Source organism: Hoplias malabaricus, chromosome 5 (genome assembly GCF_029633855.1).
Source record: "Hoplias malabaricus isolate fHopMal1 chromosome 5, fHopMal1.hap1, whole genome shotgun sequence".
In the NCBI taxonomy this organism is placed as follows: domain Eukaryota; kingdom Metazoa; phylum Chordata; class Actinopteri; order Characiformes; family Erythrinidae; genus Hoplias; species Hoplias malabaricus.
The window spans coordinates 43,551,497-43,568,927 of record NC_089804.1 but is presented as its reverse complement, the minus strand read 5'-3'; the positions used below and the strand labels follow the sequence as shown (position 1 = coordinate 43,568,927).

Sequence of the window (17,431 nt, the reverse complement as noted above, 5' to 3'; positions counted from 1 at the left end):
CCTTGTAGCTGGTGTATGATGGAATACCACGTGGAGATCTCACTCAGAGGTCAATCCACCTTCGGGTTTTAAGTGAAGGAGCGTTCTGGGAGAACACCCTCTTGGGTGAGGCCTTCATCCCCTTAAAGAACATCACACCTGGCCAACACTGGGTCGACTGGCATCAGCTGAGCTTGGGTGGCTCCGAGGCCAGCCGTTAGCGAAGGAACAAAGACAGACGGTGTTTTTTACAGCACAGACTGATCCACAGACAATATTTGGGGTGTCCCAAAAAAAAAAAAAAAAAAAGAAAGAAAGATTTGTGTATTTTGATGTTTGTTGAGGAGTGTATAGGTGTGTCTGTCTTTGCGTTTGGGTCGGTGAGTTGGAGATGCCCAGCTGCTCAGAGGGAGGTATTTTTTCCCCACAGTGGGGGTGTTTGATTACAGATTCTCCTGCCCTGGAGACATGTAGACTCTGATGGAGAGCCATCACTGGATGCTATAGTTGTAGTAGGGTTGCTGCACACTAATCTGGACCACGAGGATGCCAGGACATGGCTAAAATGTCTACGCCCAACAAATACAATAAGGGAAAAAAAAAAGCATAATACCAATATATTTATTGACTCAATGATTCCGAAGTGTCATGGAAGTGTGTCTTGATGAAAGAGACAAAATGAGACTTTAAGTTATTTCTTTTTAAGATGTTCTTTTATTGTGGCTCGATTTTTGAGCTAGGTTTTGTTGTGACATTTGTTATGTCTCTGTGTTCTTATAGACTTTACAGAACTCACTTCGTAAATGGGATTTATGGATGGATGTGTATTGTAAAAAGTTCACTTTACTGGTGGCAGGGATTTAGCTGATCATGTTCAATTAAAACACTTGAGATTCCATAGCGAAGCAAACGTGTGTCTGCTAACACAATTCCCAAATCAGTCCAACCACTTCTGTGGAAATGACGAGAACAGGCCTGCATTGGAGTGGGCCATGTTCCTCTGTAGCAAACTATTTTGTTTTTCTTTTGTTATCATTTTATTGAAAAACCATGGCGCTGCCCTGTGAAGGACTAGCGCCCCCTCCAGGGTGTATTCCTGCCTTGCGCCCAATGATTCCAGGTAGGCTCTGGACCCACCGCGACCCTGAATTGGATAAGGGTCACAGACAATGAATGAATGAATGAACCATGGCGCTGGGCTTTGAAAAGTTTAAAAATGCAGTGACTAATTTTCTGAAAAAGACACTGGGGCTTGGCATTATTTTGTTAGCGTTTGTTGGTGTATGTGTAGATTTATAGCTTAAATTGTAACACTCATTTTAGATCACAGCATCCCTTCCCGTGACAGAAATGCTTTGATATAAAAACCATGGCAAAAAATTGAACAAATAAAGGTGGTGTTAAAAATGAATTGGTGACAGGCCTGGGCTGAATGATACCAGTGTAAATTCTAATCACCAATTCACACAATCTTTAGACTTGTATTGCACACATTACACATGAAATATTACACTTCACATCACTATATTTATAAAATCCTATGCCACTTTTCAATGTTAATTTTATATTTGTAACAGTCTTTACATTTAGATCACTACATTTTTATCTCACAGGCCTGGAATCAAGATGGCGCCAAATTTACACTTGCAGTGTGTCGCCCCGGCCCTGTTAACTTGTACAGTTTATTTACAGGTGTTCTGTAAAAGCATTTGAGGAGCTTACAATTGGCAGGCAGTTTGAGTTTGTGGTGCAGAAGCATTATTTCAAATGATCACCCATTTTTTCCAATGAAAAATATCGTGAATGGCTCATGTGCATGCTGTGAAATTTGCTACTGGATTCTGAAATAATTGCACTTCCTGGCCTTGTTTGCTTTCAAGTACTTTGCGATTCTGTTGTTTTTTTTTTTGTTTGTTTGTTTTTTTTTTCCTGGGATCAGTTCCTTAGAAGTGAATGTCTCCCTTTTTAAAAAAAAAACAAAGGGAATCAAAGATTAAGCCTTAAAACTTGAGCATTGCTGAGGTTCTTTTGTTGGACACCGTTGTTTCCGTCGTTGGAGAGTCAGGGAAAGAACAGATTCATCTGTTGGGAAAAGCTACACACAACAACTCTCTCCTTTAAAGACAGTGTTCCTCCCCCTCCCCATGGGTGCATGCAAATGATCCACTGAATATTTGACTACAGCTTCTCCTTTTTTCCCCTCATGGGAACATTGGTCCACATTCTCTTCTGGTTTTCTTTTACGTTAAACAGCATGACACTTCTCACTGTCAACTGAAGGAAATTGAAGGGCTCAGGTTTAATAGAACAGATCATTTTAATAGTACTCCAGTGAAGTAAATAAGGGTGAATTGCGGTGTTTTTGTAATTGGCTCCAAATCCATCATTTTTAACTGTTTGATAATGATTGCCTTGTGGAAAATGCCATTTGAACAGAGTTGTTGGCTGATTTTGAACCCCACATGCTGTAAGTAAAACTGACTGCAGGCTTTGGTGCTGTAAAATGCAAATAACCTTAGATAGAATGCGCTGTCATCTGTCTGAAACTAAGCAAACCAGTTCCACCGCCGCAAGCATTTGTATCGAATGCCTTGCTCATGGCATCCAGGTTGTACTGATCTGTCACATAAATCTTTTATTCAATTTGGAAAGTATGTAGTCACCTTCTTAAAGGTAGCTGATTGTAGTTGTGTGTGTGTGTGTGTGTTAATTGGTCGGTTGTTCAAGGATATAATTACTGGCTTTCTAACAGGCCGGAGACGAATTGCGCATTTTTCTTATAAAGCCATTAAGGACACTCGAGGGCTCAGTCGTGCTGTGGTTATGTTAAAGGTTTCAAAGGGAATTTGCCTCCCATTTTAAGATCAAATGAACCTCAAATGAATTTTGAATGACCACAACCCCTTTGACAAAGAGAACATAGGAAAGAATGTAAGTTCAAAATGAACACGTTTAGTGAGTTGTACATATCATTTTTCTGTGATGTTTGTTTTTTTAATTCCACTTTTTTTCTGACAAGTTGTTATTTTTGACCATGTCCTTTAATATTATTTGCACTAAATAAAATGACCTTGAATTTAAAAAGTGAACGTATGTTTTTGTTTTATTTTTTTTAAAGCAGAACACGATGTAAATGTTGTCTAAATGCAAACGCATGTGTAATTGTGTGTTGCACACCACTGCCCCACGTTGTTTGTTCATCTGAAAAAGCCAGTGCTGTGAAGTCATAATTACTTCCGTGTGCCACATGTCCAGGGCATACACACTAATGAAATGCCCTCATTTACTTCACTGCTTGGTTATAATATCTAAATGATTCGACTTGGGAAAACACACCTATGTGAAAAGCCCTTAATCTTTTGTCTGTGAGCCACACCCTGGGCTTATGTTACCATCTCACTGCAGTGAGAACTACATCAGCTCTGCGTAAGGGTCTATTTGTGTGTGTTTGGTTCTGTCCTGATTACAGTCATTATCACGACTACTATCCGGCGGGGACTAATTATGAATGACAAAAGTGTTAATTATCCAGACGCAAGGCCCCTTCCCTCATAGTGAACTATTTAAATCAACCGTATTGTACACTGATATATTATCAATGCAGATTTTGGAAGTTACATTTGAAATCTGGGGAAAGAAGAGACTTCAGTATATCACCAGATAGAAGACAGAAGAACCATGAAAAAAGTGATGAATGTTTCCCTGAAGGCACCATGTTCTTGCATATTTAATGAAAAAGACACTGGAAACGAGGTCATAATGCATTCTTTATTATGGTTAGCTTATAGGAAGATTTTTCTCTGCTGGTTGGGTGCAGCTTTAGATTCTTGCATTCTACTACTCCAACATCTGGAATGACAATACTGATCTCTAATTAAATCAAACCTAATATATATATATATATATATATATATATATATATATATACTGTACATGCTTTATTCGTCACTTCTGAGAAAACCAAGAAGAAAAAGAATGATAAATAAAATCCAGTTTTGAATTTATTTATTACAATTTATTGTCACTCTTTTTTAATATTTTTTTAAGCCTGCTGCTTTATTGTGTAGTACACAGGCTCATATCAAATATCAAATGTATTTTGGCATGTTATCTCACTACAGCAAAATCTATTTACCATTAAATTCATTCATTCATTATCTGTAACCCTTATCCAGTTCAGGGTCACGGTGGGTCCAGAGCCTACCTGGAATCATTGGGCGCAAGGCGGGAATACACCCTGGAGGGGGCGCCAGTCCTTCACAGGGCAACACACACAGTCACTCACACACTCACACCTACGAACACTTTTTGAGTCGCCAATCCACCTACCAATGTGTGTTTTTGGACTGTGGGAGGAAACCGGAGCACCCGGAGGAAACCCACGCAGACAAAGGGAGAACACTTTACCATTAAATGTTAAATTCAAAAGAAACAGACCTGTTTTTCTGAAATGATTCCAGACTTGAGAACAGTGGTAAAATCATCAGTTATCTGTTTATTTACTGATTTGTTATGAGAACATGATCTGATTATGTATTTGTGGTTCCAAATCTTTTTGTTTGGCGAGGATAACAAAATTCTTATTGTTGAGCCAAGGGCCAAATATATAAAGCAGTTTACAAATATAGAAGGTGGGCAGATTTCTAATTAAGTTATAGATATGTCTTATAATATTCTGTATATTTAAAAATAAAACCTTAAAATAGATCCATCAAAATGTTTTAAAACTAGTACTTATGGTTATATAGGGTATAAAAATATGTTTGTTCACTTGGGTGATGGTGCCACATGCCAGATTTAAAGCCACAAATGCTTTGACTGTGATTTAGACTTTAGTTAAGTCTGAACAGCAAGATCTAGCTTTATTTTGAACTCTGAGTGAAGTGTGTCAGAGTGTCGGTTGTGGTTATTGTCATTTATCACAAAGCAGTGTTTGACTCTCATTGGTCAAACTCTGTTAGGAAAGCTAGCAAAAATGTCCACATTTAAAACCAAATACATTTAACATAAATGTAGCTAAAATAATATGAAGTTGTTGTTTAGGGATTTTAAATAAATTAAATATTGTATATACACACACATTTATTATTTACAAAAGAATAGAGCTGTTTTACAATCAATATTGTCATGGGTAATCTATATCTGTGCAAACAGAATCCAGCAACGCATTGCATTATATAACAGGTGGTGTTCGTGCATGCACAGGCCACGTGCGCTTGTATTTTTGCGACGGTCCCTAGCTTCGCTCCCTGAACGAGAATTTGACGACGGTCCCTCAGCATTTCTGATGAAATCTCCTTTCTTTCTCCGTTGGCTTCTGCTTCTACTCGGCTAGCCTTTAAGACGGGGCGAAAAACGACGAACAGCCGTCGAACTACATTTATTCAAAGCCATCTAAAGTGTATATTCACGGATTTTATACCGTGGCGCTTTCCCGGGCTTTACATTTTATGAAGCCTTTCGCAGTAAAAGAACATTGGACGAACTAAAGGCTTTCCGTTAGCAACCGCGCTAACGTTAACGTACGTTTTCCGCGCACTTTATCGGAAGAGGAGCTTAAAAGCCGACATGGCCTTTCTGTCGACGTCTGACTTGGAATATACCGACTGTTTTGACTCGACCTTTACCGTGATGCTGCTTTCTACTTCTTTTTCTCCCGTCCACAATAAGTCTTTCACACGAAATAAGTGCTGTCTCTGCGCCGCTGTCAATTTAAACCTGATGAAGAGCTCCGGGGACAATATGGGCGAGCACTACGCTCACTGCTGGGCTACAAGGAGAGCCAACAGACAAGATGTCCCTGCTGTTTAAGATGAGATTTGTCAACATCACATATGTATATCAGTATTTATGGACAGTATTGTGAGCTGCAGAAAGTTTTGAAGTTGAATATAACGTCATCAGTTCTGCGGTAGCTAACATTTAGCAGTAACGTTAAGGTTATAAGTTGTAAAAATAAGTATTGTCTGTATTTCTTTGCTTGTTCGCCTCTATATTCCCGTATATCAGTTGGCATTTTAAATCATTTGAAAGTTATACGAGCTAAATCAGCTTTTATCTGTTTTAATTAGTGATTTGTCAGTGTCCTAGTTGCCAAAAGAGAAAGTAACGTTGCGGAAATTCCAGATAGTGGTTGCTCCACTTTTGGAAAAAAAAACAAGTTAGTTGGAACTCCCATCAGCACTACGTTAACGCCACCCAACACAGAATATACAGTAATATACAATAATGTTCAGGAGTATGAATTCAGAGAAGCACTTCTCCAGCGATGGTCCTCAGCCGACGACCACCGCAATGGAAGGCGGGAACGTGGCTAGGCCCGAAAGCTCGTGGATTAATGTGTTATCCACGGTCTCTAGACCAGCATGGTCGCTTCTGCAGAAGTATTTTCCTGGAAGAGTGCAGACACAGGCCCTAACACCGTGGGTCAGCGATCCTGGACAGACAAACATGGAGCTGGGAACTTCTCTTCATAGCCTCATGCCAGATTCCCCTCGCTCTGCTCGCCTGAAGGTGGCGTACGTGCACTGTCAACACGGAAATGCAGACACTCTGAGCTGGTTGACCCCAGACTCTCTGGCAGAACTTGGCATTCAGAACGCTGCAGGTGTGGATTTTGAAGCACAGCACTCTGCCCCAGCGGGATACCTCTCGTCGGCTAAAAATTTCCTCAGCCAGGTGTTGCTGAACACAGTGACGACACAGAAAGATGCGAGGAGCACGGAGCGCAACTCAGATATTTGGTTCGCTGAAGCGGCCCCTACGGGATGCGCCAGCAGTTGGTGGTGGGACGGACTGTGGGGACCCAGTGATGGCCCTCAAAACGAAGTGCCAAAAACTAGAATGTCAACTGACACAAAGTGGCAGCATTGTGGACAGTGTCACAGTAGTGTTCATTGTCAGGCAGCTGAGTGTGGTTCAGCGGTTGCTGGTGATGTGAAATCAATGCTCAGAGAAAGCGCTGGACCTACGTGTTTCAAAGAGCCAATAGACAATGAAGGCCTTCACATGCTCCGGCCAGAATCTCTCCCGAGCTCAGAGCAGCACCCATCAGTTCATCAGCACAGTGCAGTTGGACATCTGCTTAATATCAGAGCTGTCGCCGCCTGCAGCGAGGTGGCAGTTCTGACTCCAGATCAAGACAATGGATACTCCAGTCTGGAGGAGGAAAATGCAAACACTAAGCAGCTTACTATGAAACTCGCAGATGAGAAGCAGGAACCATTTGGTGCTTCTGCTTCTCAGGGAAATATGTGTGAGGAGACTGAAGAGGTAGAGGATCCTCAGTGTCGGGAGGTCAAGAGCGCACAGGAAGGACAGAAAGAGGAAGTCTCTGAACCTGCACATGTGGATGAGGAGTCCTCTTTCCTGTCCACACCTCAGTGCCAGAACAAGGCCATTGCGTATATCATGGGCAGCCCCTGTAGCGATGAGTCAGACCTGGAAAATGACAATGACAGTGACTGGGACAGCAATGATGATGCCGGTTTCGACAGCGAAGGCTCATCCCAGTTCTCTGATTCCGAGGATCTAGATGACAGTGATGATGTGGACGAGGATGGGGAGGACTCAGAAGCTGATGAACTTGACTCTGAGAGTGAAAGGCTGTGGAATACACTGTGCCAAAATACGGACCCCTATAATCCCCGGAACTTTACCGCCACAATACGGACAGCTCCCAAACATAGTGCGGCTGCTGCAACGGACTCACCCCTCTCAGCCTCCCCTGCAGAGTCTGAGCACTCCCTTTTTTCATCCCCTTCACCCCTGGTACCCCAGGAAGAGGAGTCCAGCGAAGAGACCTGCTCCATGGACGAGGCAGAAAATGTTAGGCTTTGGAACTCTTTTAGCTGCTCCTCAGATCCCTACAACCCCCTTAACTTTCAGGCCCCTACTAGGACTCGAGAGACAGCCAGGGGGCGCTGTAAGAAGGGAGCACCCATGGGGCCTCCGGTTTATAAGAAAGAGGACGCTGAGGAGAGGCTGGACAGTGGATTTTCAGAGACAGCACCTTTACAAAGGCCGGGAAGTTCCAGATGTGTCCGACTGAAAAAGGTTAGTAAATCTCTTCGCTTTTACAGGAAACCAAACGTGTCGGCCTTATGTTCAAAGTACACGAGCAGGTCAAACGATGAGGCATTCCCCTATATCCCGAAGAAGGCTTGAATGTCTCAAATCACGTTATGAAGCTTCACTTTACACATGACATCATTACAAAAACATTGTTACCCTTATTCTGTTTAAAAGCTTAGCTCAGGTCACTGTTAGTATTTAGAGTCCAGGACACGTTTTTGTTTCTATGCTATTGAGAGAGTGCTATAGAGTTTGCTGTGAAAATGATGTAAAGCTGTGCAAGCAGACCATTTCCTTTCTTTTTTTTAAGCCCTGTGATCATCTGATGCAATGCTTCCATTTTACAGTCTCCAGGGAGGCATGAGTGAGTGCTTTGCCCGTTGCTCATTATCACACGATTCCATGGCCCATTTTCCATTTGACTCCATGCAAGTCTGCGCTATTAGCCCAACACTAGATACGTGCGAATTCCCAGACACTGAGAGTGAACGACCTATCTATCATACATAAGCCCCTCTGGCTGGGAAATCTTGCTTCACTTTAGTGCTAGAATTTTCGGGTTTATTCTAAACGTTACTTGGCAACCGTGAGGGACCGGTGAGCAGGTGGGTTGGCAAATCCCTGCAGATACTTATTTATCGCCTTATTTCCTTTTTGATGTCATGTATGAAAAACATCAAGCCATGTAAGTGTACAAGCCATGTAATTTGATGGTCAAAGCAGACGTAGGCTTTCACTGAGGTGCCATTTTAAGCATTGTCACTGTCTGTGTTTTTGTGAAGGTGACCTTTGTGGAGGAGGTGGAGGAGTTCTACGCCAGCAGTGATGAGGACCGCCACGGCCCATGGGAAGAGTTTGCCCGGGACCGCTGCCGCTTCCAGCGCCGCGTTCAGGAGGTGGAGGAGACCATCAGCTATTGCTTGTCCCCCACTTTCCGCCTCGTCATCTTTCAAAGACTCTACCATAGTAGTTGATTACTTCTGTTTGCTCTTTTGTGGTTGATTTTTTTTTCTTTTCCTTGAATGCAAAGACAGAAATAATATATATATTGTTAGATATGTTGTTTAATTCAGGGCAAAAAAGGGAGTCCGGTAAACAAAAAGAAAGTGTAAGGGCTCTCAGGATACAGCTTGACATCTGTCACTTCACTTGCGTCATATGCTAAAGGCCCATAGTTTTATGCGGGCCTGTGCTACAGTATGCAGTAATCTTATGTTTTCAGATCACCACGATGACCTGTTCCTGCTAAATAATGAAACACAGCAAAATAATTTAATGTCAGAAATGTTATAATTCACTAATTGAAATTCTGAATGCTCTCAAAGTGGGACACTAAATTTTTGATGTACATTTATCCTCTCAATGGTATTGGTGTAAAGTATTGCAATCTGCCATTTGTAGTGTTACATTCCCTATTGCCTTCATATAGTTGCCAGACCTTGTTAAGTCTATGTTCATATCTATCCTCAACAGATCCTAGTCTCTCTTTAATCCCAGTAAAATGCAACATTTTTGGAACTATTAGCCATGTGGTGCTTTACTGCACGAGTGAATCAGTTAAATACAAAATCATAACAGTCCAAACATAGCTGTAAAACCCTTCACTTATTAATCTTAAAGCCAAAGATCATGCTTGTGCTCCGAACTGGATCACTAAGCAGAGCCTTGGTGTTCGACCACTAAGAGTATGGACTAACTGCTCCTTTTAGGTTATTATTTCTGCTGAGGCTGTACATGTGGTATTAATGTCCCACGTTTATTTAAGCCGTGTCTATTACTGGGTCTGAGGGCCGGTGGGTGTCTCTGTGTTTTAGTGCTTATGTTTGCATGGTCCTACCTATTTAAAACTCAAACCTTCACTATGTTCTGTTTATCTGGCAAACCCGCTTGACTTTCTAGTGCTTGAAAATCACTGTGGTGTATCTTGTCTCAAACAAGGGGTTGTTGTCTCTGTACTTTGAACTGTGGCAGCTGTGACCAAGTGAGTGAAACCATTTGTTTGACTATAAGGAGAAATGCAGGGACTAAACGCATGTTTTTGAAAATAATCTGCTTTGTTAATCAGTAAAAAAATTAACATGAAAGTGTTTTATTTTTGTAAAACATTTAGGAGTATAGTTATTCTGCATCTACTCTGGATTTTGTGACAAAACGTCATAATCAGTTTAACAAATAAACTAATGTTTATTCATTTCTTTGTTCTGTTATTTGGTTGTTATTTAGTTTTGTGCCACTGCAGACAAATCACTGAACGTTATTGAAATAATGGATTGTGTTAAAAGCAGTTGACGACAAAAAAGGCACAATACCTCGCTACTCAGCTGGAGTTCTTTGAATCGTGGACTTGCCTGTGCCAAGCTGGTTCCGAATTTCACCAACTGTGGTTGACAGACTTTAAAGAATGGAGCCTTTTCATGTAGCGTTTTTAAGTTGGATTGAGATTTTTGTTGTTTGCTGTTTTCCTTTTTTAATCGTACCATCTGGTATCCAACATTTTTATCTTTCTTGAGCAACGTATTGGCTTTGAATTAACATATTGCATTTACACATCTTGCTAACAGCCCATTAGCTGTTATTAGTTCCTACCAGAGTCTGAACACTGAACACGTCCTGAATAAACCGGAGCATGCTGCTGATGTTACCACGAGGCCAAACTGCTAACGCTGTCTCAGCTAATATAGTTTACATAGTTTAATTTAGAATAAAGATGTGTAATATTAAATCGCAACACAGAATATGTTCAAAACGTGTGGATTGCAGAGATCTCCAACAGATAATTTGGAAAAGCCAACAATGCACACCGTGGCACCAGACTGTAGTCCATCTGTTGCGAATACAGTGTTAGCACGCTTTCACCCTCTTCCTCAACTGCCAGGACCCCCAGAGATCATGTATTATTTGAGTGGTTGATCACCCCCAGTGCTACAGTGATACTGATGTGGGGCCCTGTTGGCGTGTTGTGTTTGTAAGAGTGGATCAGAAACATCAGTGCTGCTGGAGCTTTTAAACACTACCCATCATAGGCCACTCCTATTAGACACACTTTGATTGCCTAGATGTACACAGTGCAGGTTTAACAAGACGTTGTTAGTGTTTACCATCAGTCACTGCACAAAGAAATTAAATTTAAATATATTTATGGAAAAGTGTATTGTAGCATTGCTTGTCAGTAACTTTCAAGATTGTTAACGGTGGTAATTAAGTGTAAATGATGTTCTCTGCCCAATTAAGATTCAACCATATCATTACAAACTTCAAGTTCAAAACCTCGTGTTTATCATGGTATTACTAATAAGGGCATGGGTAATTTTAATGATGGCACCAACACCACTGAAAAATGTAATGCACTTTGGAGCATCAAATTTGCCTTCCACAAAAAGAAAAGCAGCTATTGCTACACCTCAATTTAAAACTTCCTAGAGAGAACACACAGGAGAAAAAGAAATAGTGTTTGCTGAGGATGACTTTGAACTAGTAGGGCATTACACAATCTTGAATACCATGATCAAAGGCTAAAAGATGAAATGATAGATCATGAAAAAGAGAAGGAAATAATGGAAAAGAATTAAAGACATGGAAATGAGTTTCAGTTTCAGAGACTTGATGAAAGAGGATGATTTTAATTTGACTCGCGAGATGAAGGTTTTATCGTGCTGTCTGCAGGTCAGGAGTAGTGTAAGACTGGATACAGAAGCACTGTGCCAAAGCCTGCACGACAGCAAGGCCAAGAAAGAAAGAACATTCACAAATGGGGAATTAAAAGATATTGGGGGGAAAAAAGTGCCAAATTACACAAAAGTAAAGCTGAGGAGAACAGGGTGGGGAGCAGCAGAAGGCCATGAAGGACATGAGTGAAGGAGCAGAGCGTGAAGACAAGGGATTTTGTAGCAAAAGCATTTTAGAAACAAATTACATCCACTCCAGGGTACAATATTTAAGCGATCTCCTCCAAAGGTTACACAGTGCAGGTTTTGCAGTGATGAGCAGAGCAGCAGCAGCAGTGTCTGAGCAGTAACACACCACAACCACATCAGTGCCATTGTATTCTGCTGGTCCTTTAACTGTCCTGACCATTTAAGAACAGGGTGAAAGGTACGGAATCAGATTTGTGCCAAAAAGAATGGCACAAAAAATATTAATCTCAAACATAAAACAAAATATCCAGCTATGACGTTTGTGCTCCACGACCTTTGCGCGAGCTCTCAGTGTTGTGCGCCCGATCCCTGAGTTTTGCGAGCAGTTTTGGCACAAACCTCTCGCGTGGGCGGGTTTCTTTAGGGGTACCTGGCCATTGGCTAATGAGTTTTTAAGTGACAACTCAGTGTCCAAGTTATTTTGGACTGCGCATGCGTACTCCACGTTACAGCTCATCAATGGAGAGACACAGTGGGGATTTTACATAAACACGAATGCTCTCTGTGATTAACTGTTTTAAAACGCTGAAATACCTGTTAAGTCCGACGATATCAGTGTAGATATTGAGGTAGTTTCGTCTAAAAAAATAATAGATACATTTACTGTGAAAACACACCTGTCGCACTGATCTGAGGGAAATGCACAGTGATGTCTGTGTTTACTCAGGATACAACTGAATAAATTAGTATTTATTTGTAAAATATTTTTATATGAGTGCTTGAGCTCCTGCTCAGAATCCCGTGTACTAACGTATTGAACTTATTCCACAACGGCTATTATGATTTAACACGACAGTGTTAACAGTGACAGTTGTCACTCAAAAACTCATTAGCCAATGGGAAGGCACCCCTGAGAAGACCCGCCCACGCGAGAGGTTTGTGGATATTTTGTTTGCAAATTATGTTTTATGTTTGAGATTAATATTTTTGTGCGATTTTTTTGGCACAAATCTGACTCCATAAAAAGGGGGCTAATAAACTACTTAAGTGGACTATTTTTAGCAGATAGTGTGTATTTTGGATCTATCAGCATTCACAGCTGCGGTTGAATATAACTCAAACAAACACAGTAAGACTTTCACAGCGGCTGTGACCTAAAGGTTTGAGACGAGGCCGTGGAACCGGAAACGGGCTGTGGGGAGTGATCTTACACCCAACTGCTCCCTAGACGCTCGGTATGGCTTCACAATGTTTTAAAATGAGATGTTTTGTGTTGTACAATGACTAATAAACGCATGTTGATGACGTATTACATTAAGGTCTATAGTGGGTGTGTACAACAGACCCGTCAAATTCATCGGACGAACACTGCCCCCTAGTGTTTATTCCAAACACTTGAATAATCCTCTCCACTGTTTACAAAGATTTTATTTTGACATTTTTAATATACAAATATTTTAAATTTAATTTAATTTAATTTCAAGATAAAAATGTATAGTAATTAATAAACACACATTAATAAAATTAATAGATGCTAAGTTATCCGCACCCCTCTTTATTAAATATACAGCAGAATGTACACAGCTTTAAATGTGGCCTGTTTAGTTCTAGAAAAAAATATATTTACAGCTTTTTTACACAAAGATAAACAAACGGCGCAGCTTTTACAGCCTCCGTTTTGTTTAAAAACAATGACTCATTGATTATCATTATTATTATTATTATTATTATCATTATTATTATATTTTATGTATTTATTTATTTTTTTTAAAGATTTTTTAAATATATCTTTTCCTTCTCTAAAAGAGCGTGTGTCCAGTGGGACCCATCGCTTGATCTTAAGCCGGTAGGTCTATTTGTAATAAACACATGTGATTATGACAGTGGACCACTAGAGGGCAGAGTAGTCTTCTATATACAATTGGAAACAAAAACGGCCCAGTTTCCCACAAGCGCCTCAATCATCTGAAATGAGAGAGAGAGAGAGAGAGAGAGAGAGGGAGGGAGGGAGGGGCTATCGAAAAGCTCTTAGCTCATTCCTTAGACAGGTAAGACCCATTTTAACTGCACTATGTCATAGGTTTACCACGAATTTCCAAATGATCAGGCATCAGTTCTTCCGAGACTCAGTGTCTTCTGGGAATGCTTTAGTTCTATTACATTTCTGTGAAGATTTGATGCCACTCAACCATGAGAAAGTGAGTTGGGTCAGAGATGGATGGTGGATGTTTACTTTTAGATCATAAAGGCCAAGCCAACGTGTCCCGAAGGCTCTTCAGACCAGTACTCGGGTACTTAACTGGACACTTGTTTTTGAGCATGGTTAATTCATTTAAATGAATGTTTTTCTGATTATACAAGCTGTGGGTGCACATTAAAGTAGTTTATTCAGTTCATTGCAATGAGTCCAGCCTGGAATCACTGGCTGCAAAGCAGGAGCAAAAGCCAGTGGTTCTCATCGTATCCCACACACTCACTCGGGGACACATTTGCATAAAAAAATCCACCTACCACCATGTGTTTTTGAGTTGTGGGCGGAAGTAAGATTTAATTTAAAATTTAGTAGAAGGAAGAAAATAACATATGAGAGAAATACTTGTACTTTGTTTCTTTCTACACTGTTAAGAACTGTAGATAAAAATGAACCGATGACCAGTGCAACAGCAACAATGTCCCTAACAGTGGTTCTCACAGCATCAGGTATCAGGAGGACAGTACGGAATACTACAGTGAGTATTAGATTGGATTGGGGCAAGAAGTTGAAATTGGATCACGATCAGCTGCCCCTGCTTTTCATTTTCTGCTCAATGCTTTGTCTTTGTCATTTTCCTCTTTCCACTGCTGTGGACATCACCTTGAGGATCAGCCTGAATCAACAAGATAAATAAAATAAAGAAGAGCACAATGGGCCATATCTATAAAGCCTCAGAAATCAAACTGAATATGTGCAGTAACAGTTACCCTGTTCCTCTTATAGGATGAGAATAAAAAACGGTTTGATTCTGAGCTGCAAAGAAAATGGACTGCTTTTGTTATATTAACCCATCATCATCCTAAAAATGTGAATACAGGAATAATGCACTGCAAATAAAATACAAGAAACAACCTTGAAGGAGGCCATTGTGTTGGAGCCTTTGTTGTTAACCAGAATCTAGCTGCTTTTCTGTTATTGTCAGGTGTGGTCCGGCCAAGAAGGGGTTAAACCTGTTCTAGAGGGAATCATAAAAAAATATCGAGCTGCCATTGGCTGGCGCTGGGAGATTACAGGGTCTCCTGTGTCTTTAATGAAAGGAGGGACCAGCCGCTGTGATGCACCGGACTCATCAGCGTAGAGACTGCTCAGACCCCCCCCCCCCCCCACCGCTGACTGACAGCTCCCAGGGAGTCATGTGACCCATCAGGATTTACAGCGGGCATGCTCAGTGCTGTCTTTCTCCGCCCCTTCTCCTCCCTCCCTCCCTCTCTCTCTCCTTCCATCCATCCTTCCCTCCCTCCCCCCACTGCTGTGCTGTGCTGTCACTCCCTCCTTTCATCCCTTCCTGAGAGGAGGATGCTTGTTATTGTACAGCATCCCAGCCCCGCAGTCCGTAGCTGTCCTCGCTGCTCTCTGCCGCGACTCAGTGAATGGCTGTTTTTTCTCTCTCCTCCGTTTTCTTTTGAGTAGAATAGGAGCATCTACTGAACGCTCATCATTTGTGGACATACTGAAGACAGACAATCCTCACGCATCAAATGTCAAGCAGCAGGAGGAGCCTGTAGCAGGTGGCTGGTGAGTGTCCGTTTGTGATTATGAATGGAGCTTGCATGGTGTGGAGCTTTTAAAGCAGAGCAGTGATGCAGATGACTGTGTTGTTTACACTGGGGCTTTAATTTTGGAATGTGAGATGCTTGCAAATGGCCATATGCTAACAGAGCCATGTGCTACAAACACCCTGGTAGTGTTTTGATGTGCTTGTGTGCTCCACACTGGATTTACATACATAGGTTATGCATATTTACTACTACTACTATTATTATTATTATTATTATAGTGCAACAATGTACGTTTGGCATAACTCCATATATAACACCTCAATTGCATAACGTTGTCTACATACATTAAAATAAAAGATACAGGCATGGTTTTGTTTAATACGTCGACTGTAGCTATGGTAACCTTTGATACTTACAGTATTCTGTGTAAAAGTCAGAGACCAGCCTTTATTCACTTCATTTCCAGTCAAAATGCCCATTAATCGCAAGTTATGAATTTTTCATGAGATATTTCAGAGGAGGAAGGACTTAAGATAATGTCCATAAAGAGCAGCAATGTTAAAGGTAAACAGTGGAAAAACAATAGGTTAAAACTGTGATAAGATAAAGAGTCACAACCGTGTGATACCTTTTTATCCCACCTCTCAGCACCTGATAAACTCTACTTTAGATCTTTATCTCGGAGATGCTTTGGTTCTGAAATAATCCACAGGTGTTTGTGTCCATCCTCCACCTGTGAGATAAAGGAGAGAGCTCTTAAGAAGCTGCTACTGAGAAATGTATGTGTGTGATATATAGAACTATACGTATGAATATTTGCGAGCCAAACAAAGAAGATGCTGGTGTTCACAGAACAATAGACTGTCCGTCCCAGAGCTCAGACTTCATTATCTTTTCATATGTCTGCAACTGCGTCGCATCATGAGAAGCAGAAAATGCAAACGACGTTTCCGACTGAGCTTTGCAGATGCGGTGAAACCTTCCTGTGGATTTCTGAAAGCAGACAAGTCTTACGAAAAGAGTGAGCTGTAATAAAGACAAGTCACTCTGTGTACTTTTCTGTTCTGTTTAAAGCCACACCAGGTAATATTTCAGCCTTAAAATTACAGCTTCAAAATCATGGTTAGGCTCCACTGAGCTGTAACTGGGAGCATAGAGCTTCTGTTGTCACTTCTCCAGGCTCAGCACTGCAGAAACTGCACTATGTAACTTTTGGAGGAGGGTGGGAAACCAGCTCCGTCCCTTCTCCTTCCCATTGATTTCAGTACAGCGCTGCAGTGACACTGACGTGGTGGTGGTGCGTTACTACGTGCTGCTCTGGTAGGGGTGGATCAGACACAGCAGTGCCGCAGGAGTTTTAACCCCCCCCCCCGTATCACTGCTGGACTGGGAATAGTCCACCGACCAAAAACATCCAGCCGACTGCGTCCTGTGAGCAGTGATGAAAGATTAGAAGGTGACTAACACAAAATGTGCAGCGACAGATGAGCTCTTGTCTCTGTTGTTGGGGCTGACTGTTGAATAACAGGATGAAAGATAGCTTACTGAAGCATGCAGAGCAACAGATGGACTACAGTCTGTAATTGTAGAATTGCAAAGTGTAACTGTATGGTCAGCAGACTGCATCAAAAGGACAATGTGCGTACAAACAAAGGGCATTTTAATGGTAAAGCTGTAGTGCATATATTCACTAGTTATATATTTCTTACACTTGCTGGGGTGTTATCAAATGTGTCCCTTGCTTATCCCCCAGAGTGCCAGCACCTCTCTCT

General features: G+C 41.3%; 2 protein-coding genes across 2 annotated transcripts in view; both read left to right on the top strand.

Moving 5' to 3' along the window:
* Window positions 1-3,047, top strand: part of pik3c2b (phosphatidylinositol-4-phosphate 3-kinase, catalytic subunit type 2 beta) — a 46,523-nt gene extending 43,476 nt beyond the window's left edge. The window contains exon 33 of the mRNA XM_066670716.1: window positions 9-3,047. Coding sequence (XP_066526813.1) covers window positions 9-200 — 192 coding nt within the window. The 3' untranslated portion in view covers window positions 201-3,047. The remainder of the gene's footprint in view (window positions 1-8) is intronic.
* Window positions 3,048-5,196: 2,149 nt separating this feature from the next.
* On the top strand, window positions 5,197-10,242 carry LOC136697125 (protein phosphatase 1 regulatory subunit 15B). Its single transcript, XM_066672075.1, has 2 exons — window positions 5,197-8,034; window positions 8,835-10,242. Exons 1-2 carry the CDS (start codon window positions 6,208-6,210, stop codon window positions 9,024-9,026), a joined length of 2,019 nt encoding a protein of 672 aa, XP_066528172.1. The 5' UTR covers window positions 5,197-6,207; the 3' UTR covers window positions 9,027-10,242.
* The last annotated feature ends 7,189 nt before the right edge of the window (window positions 10,243-17,431 follow it).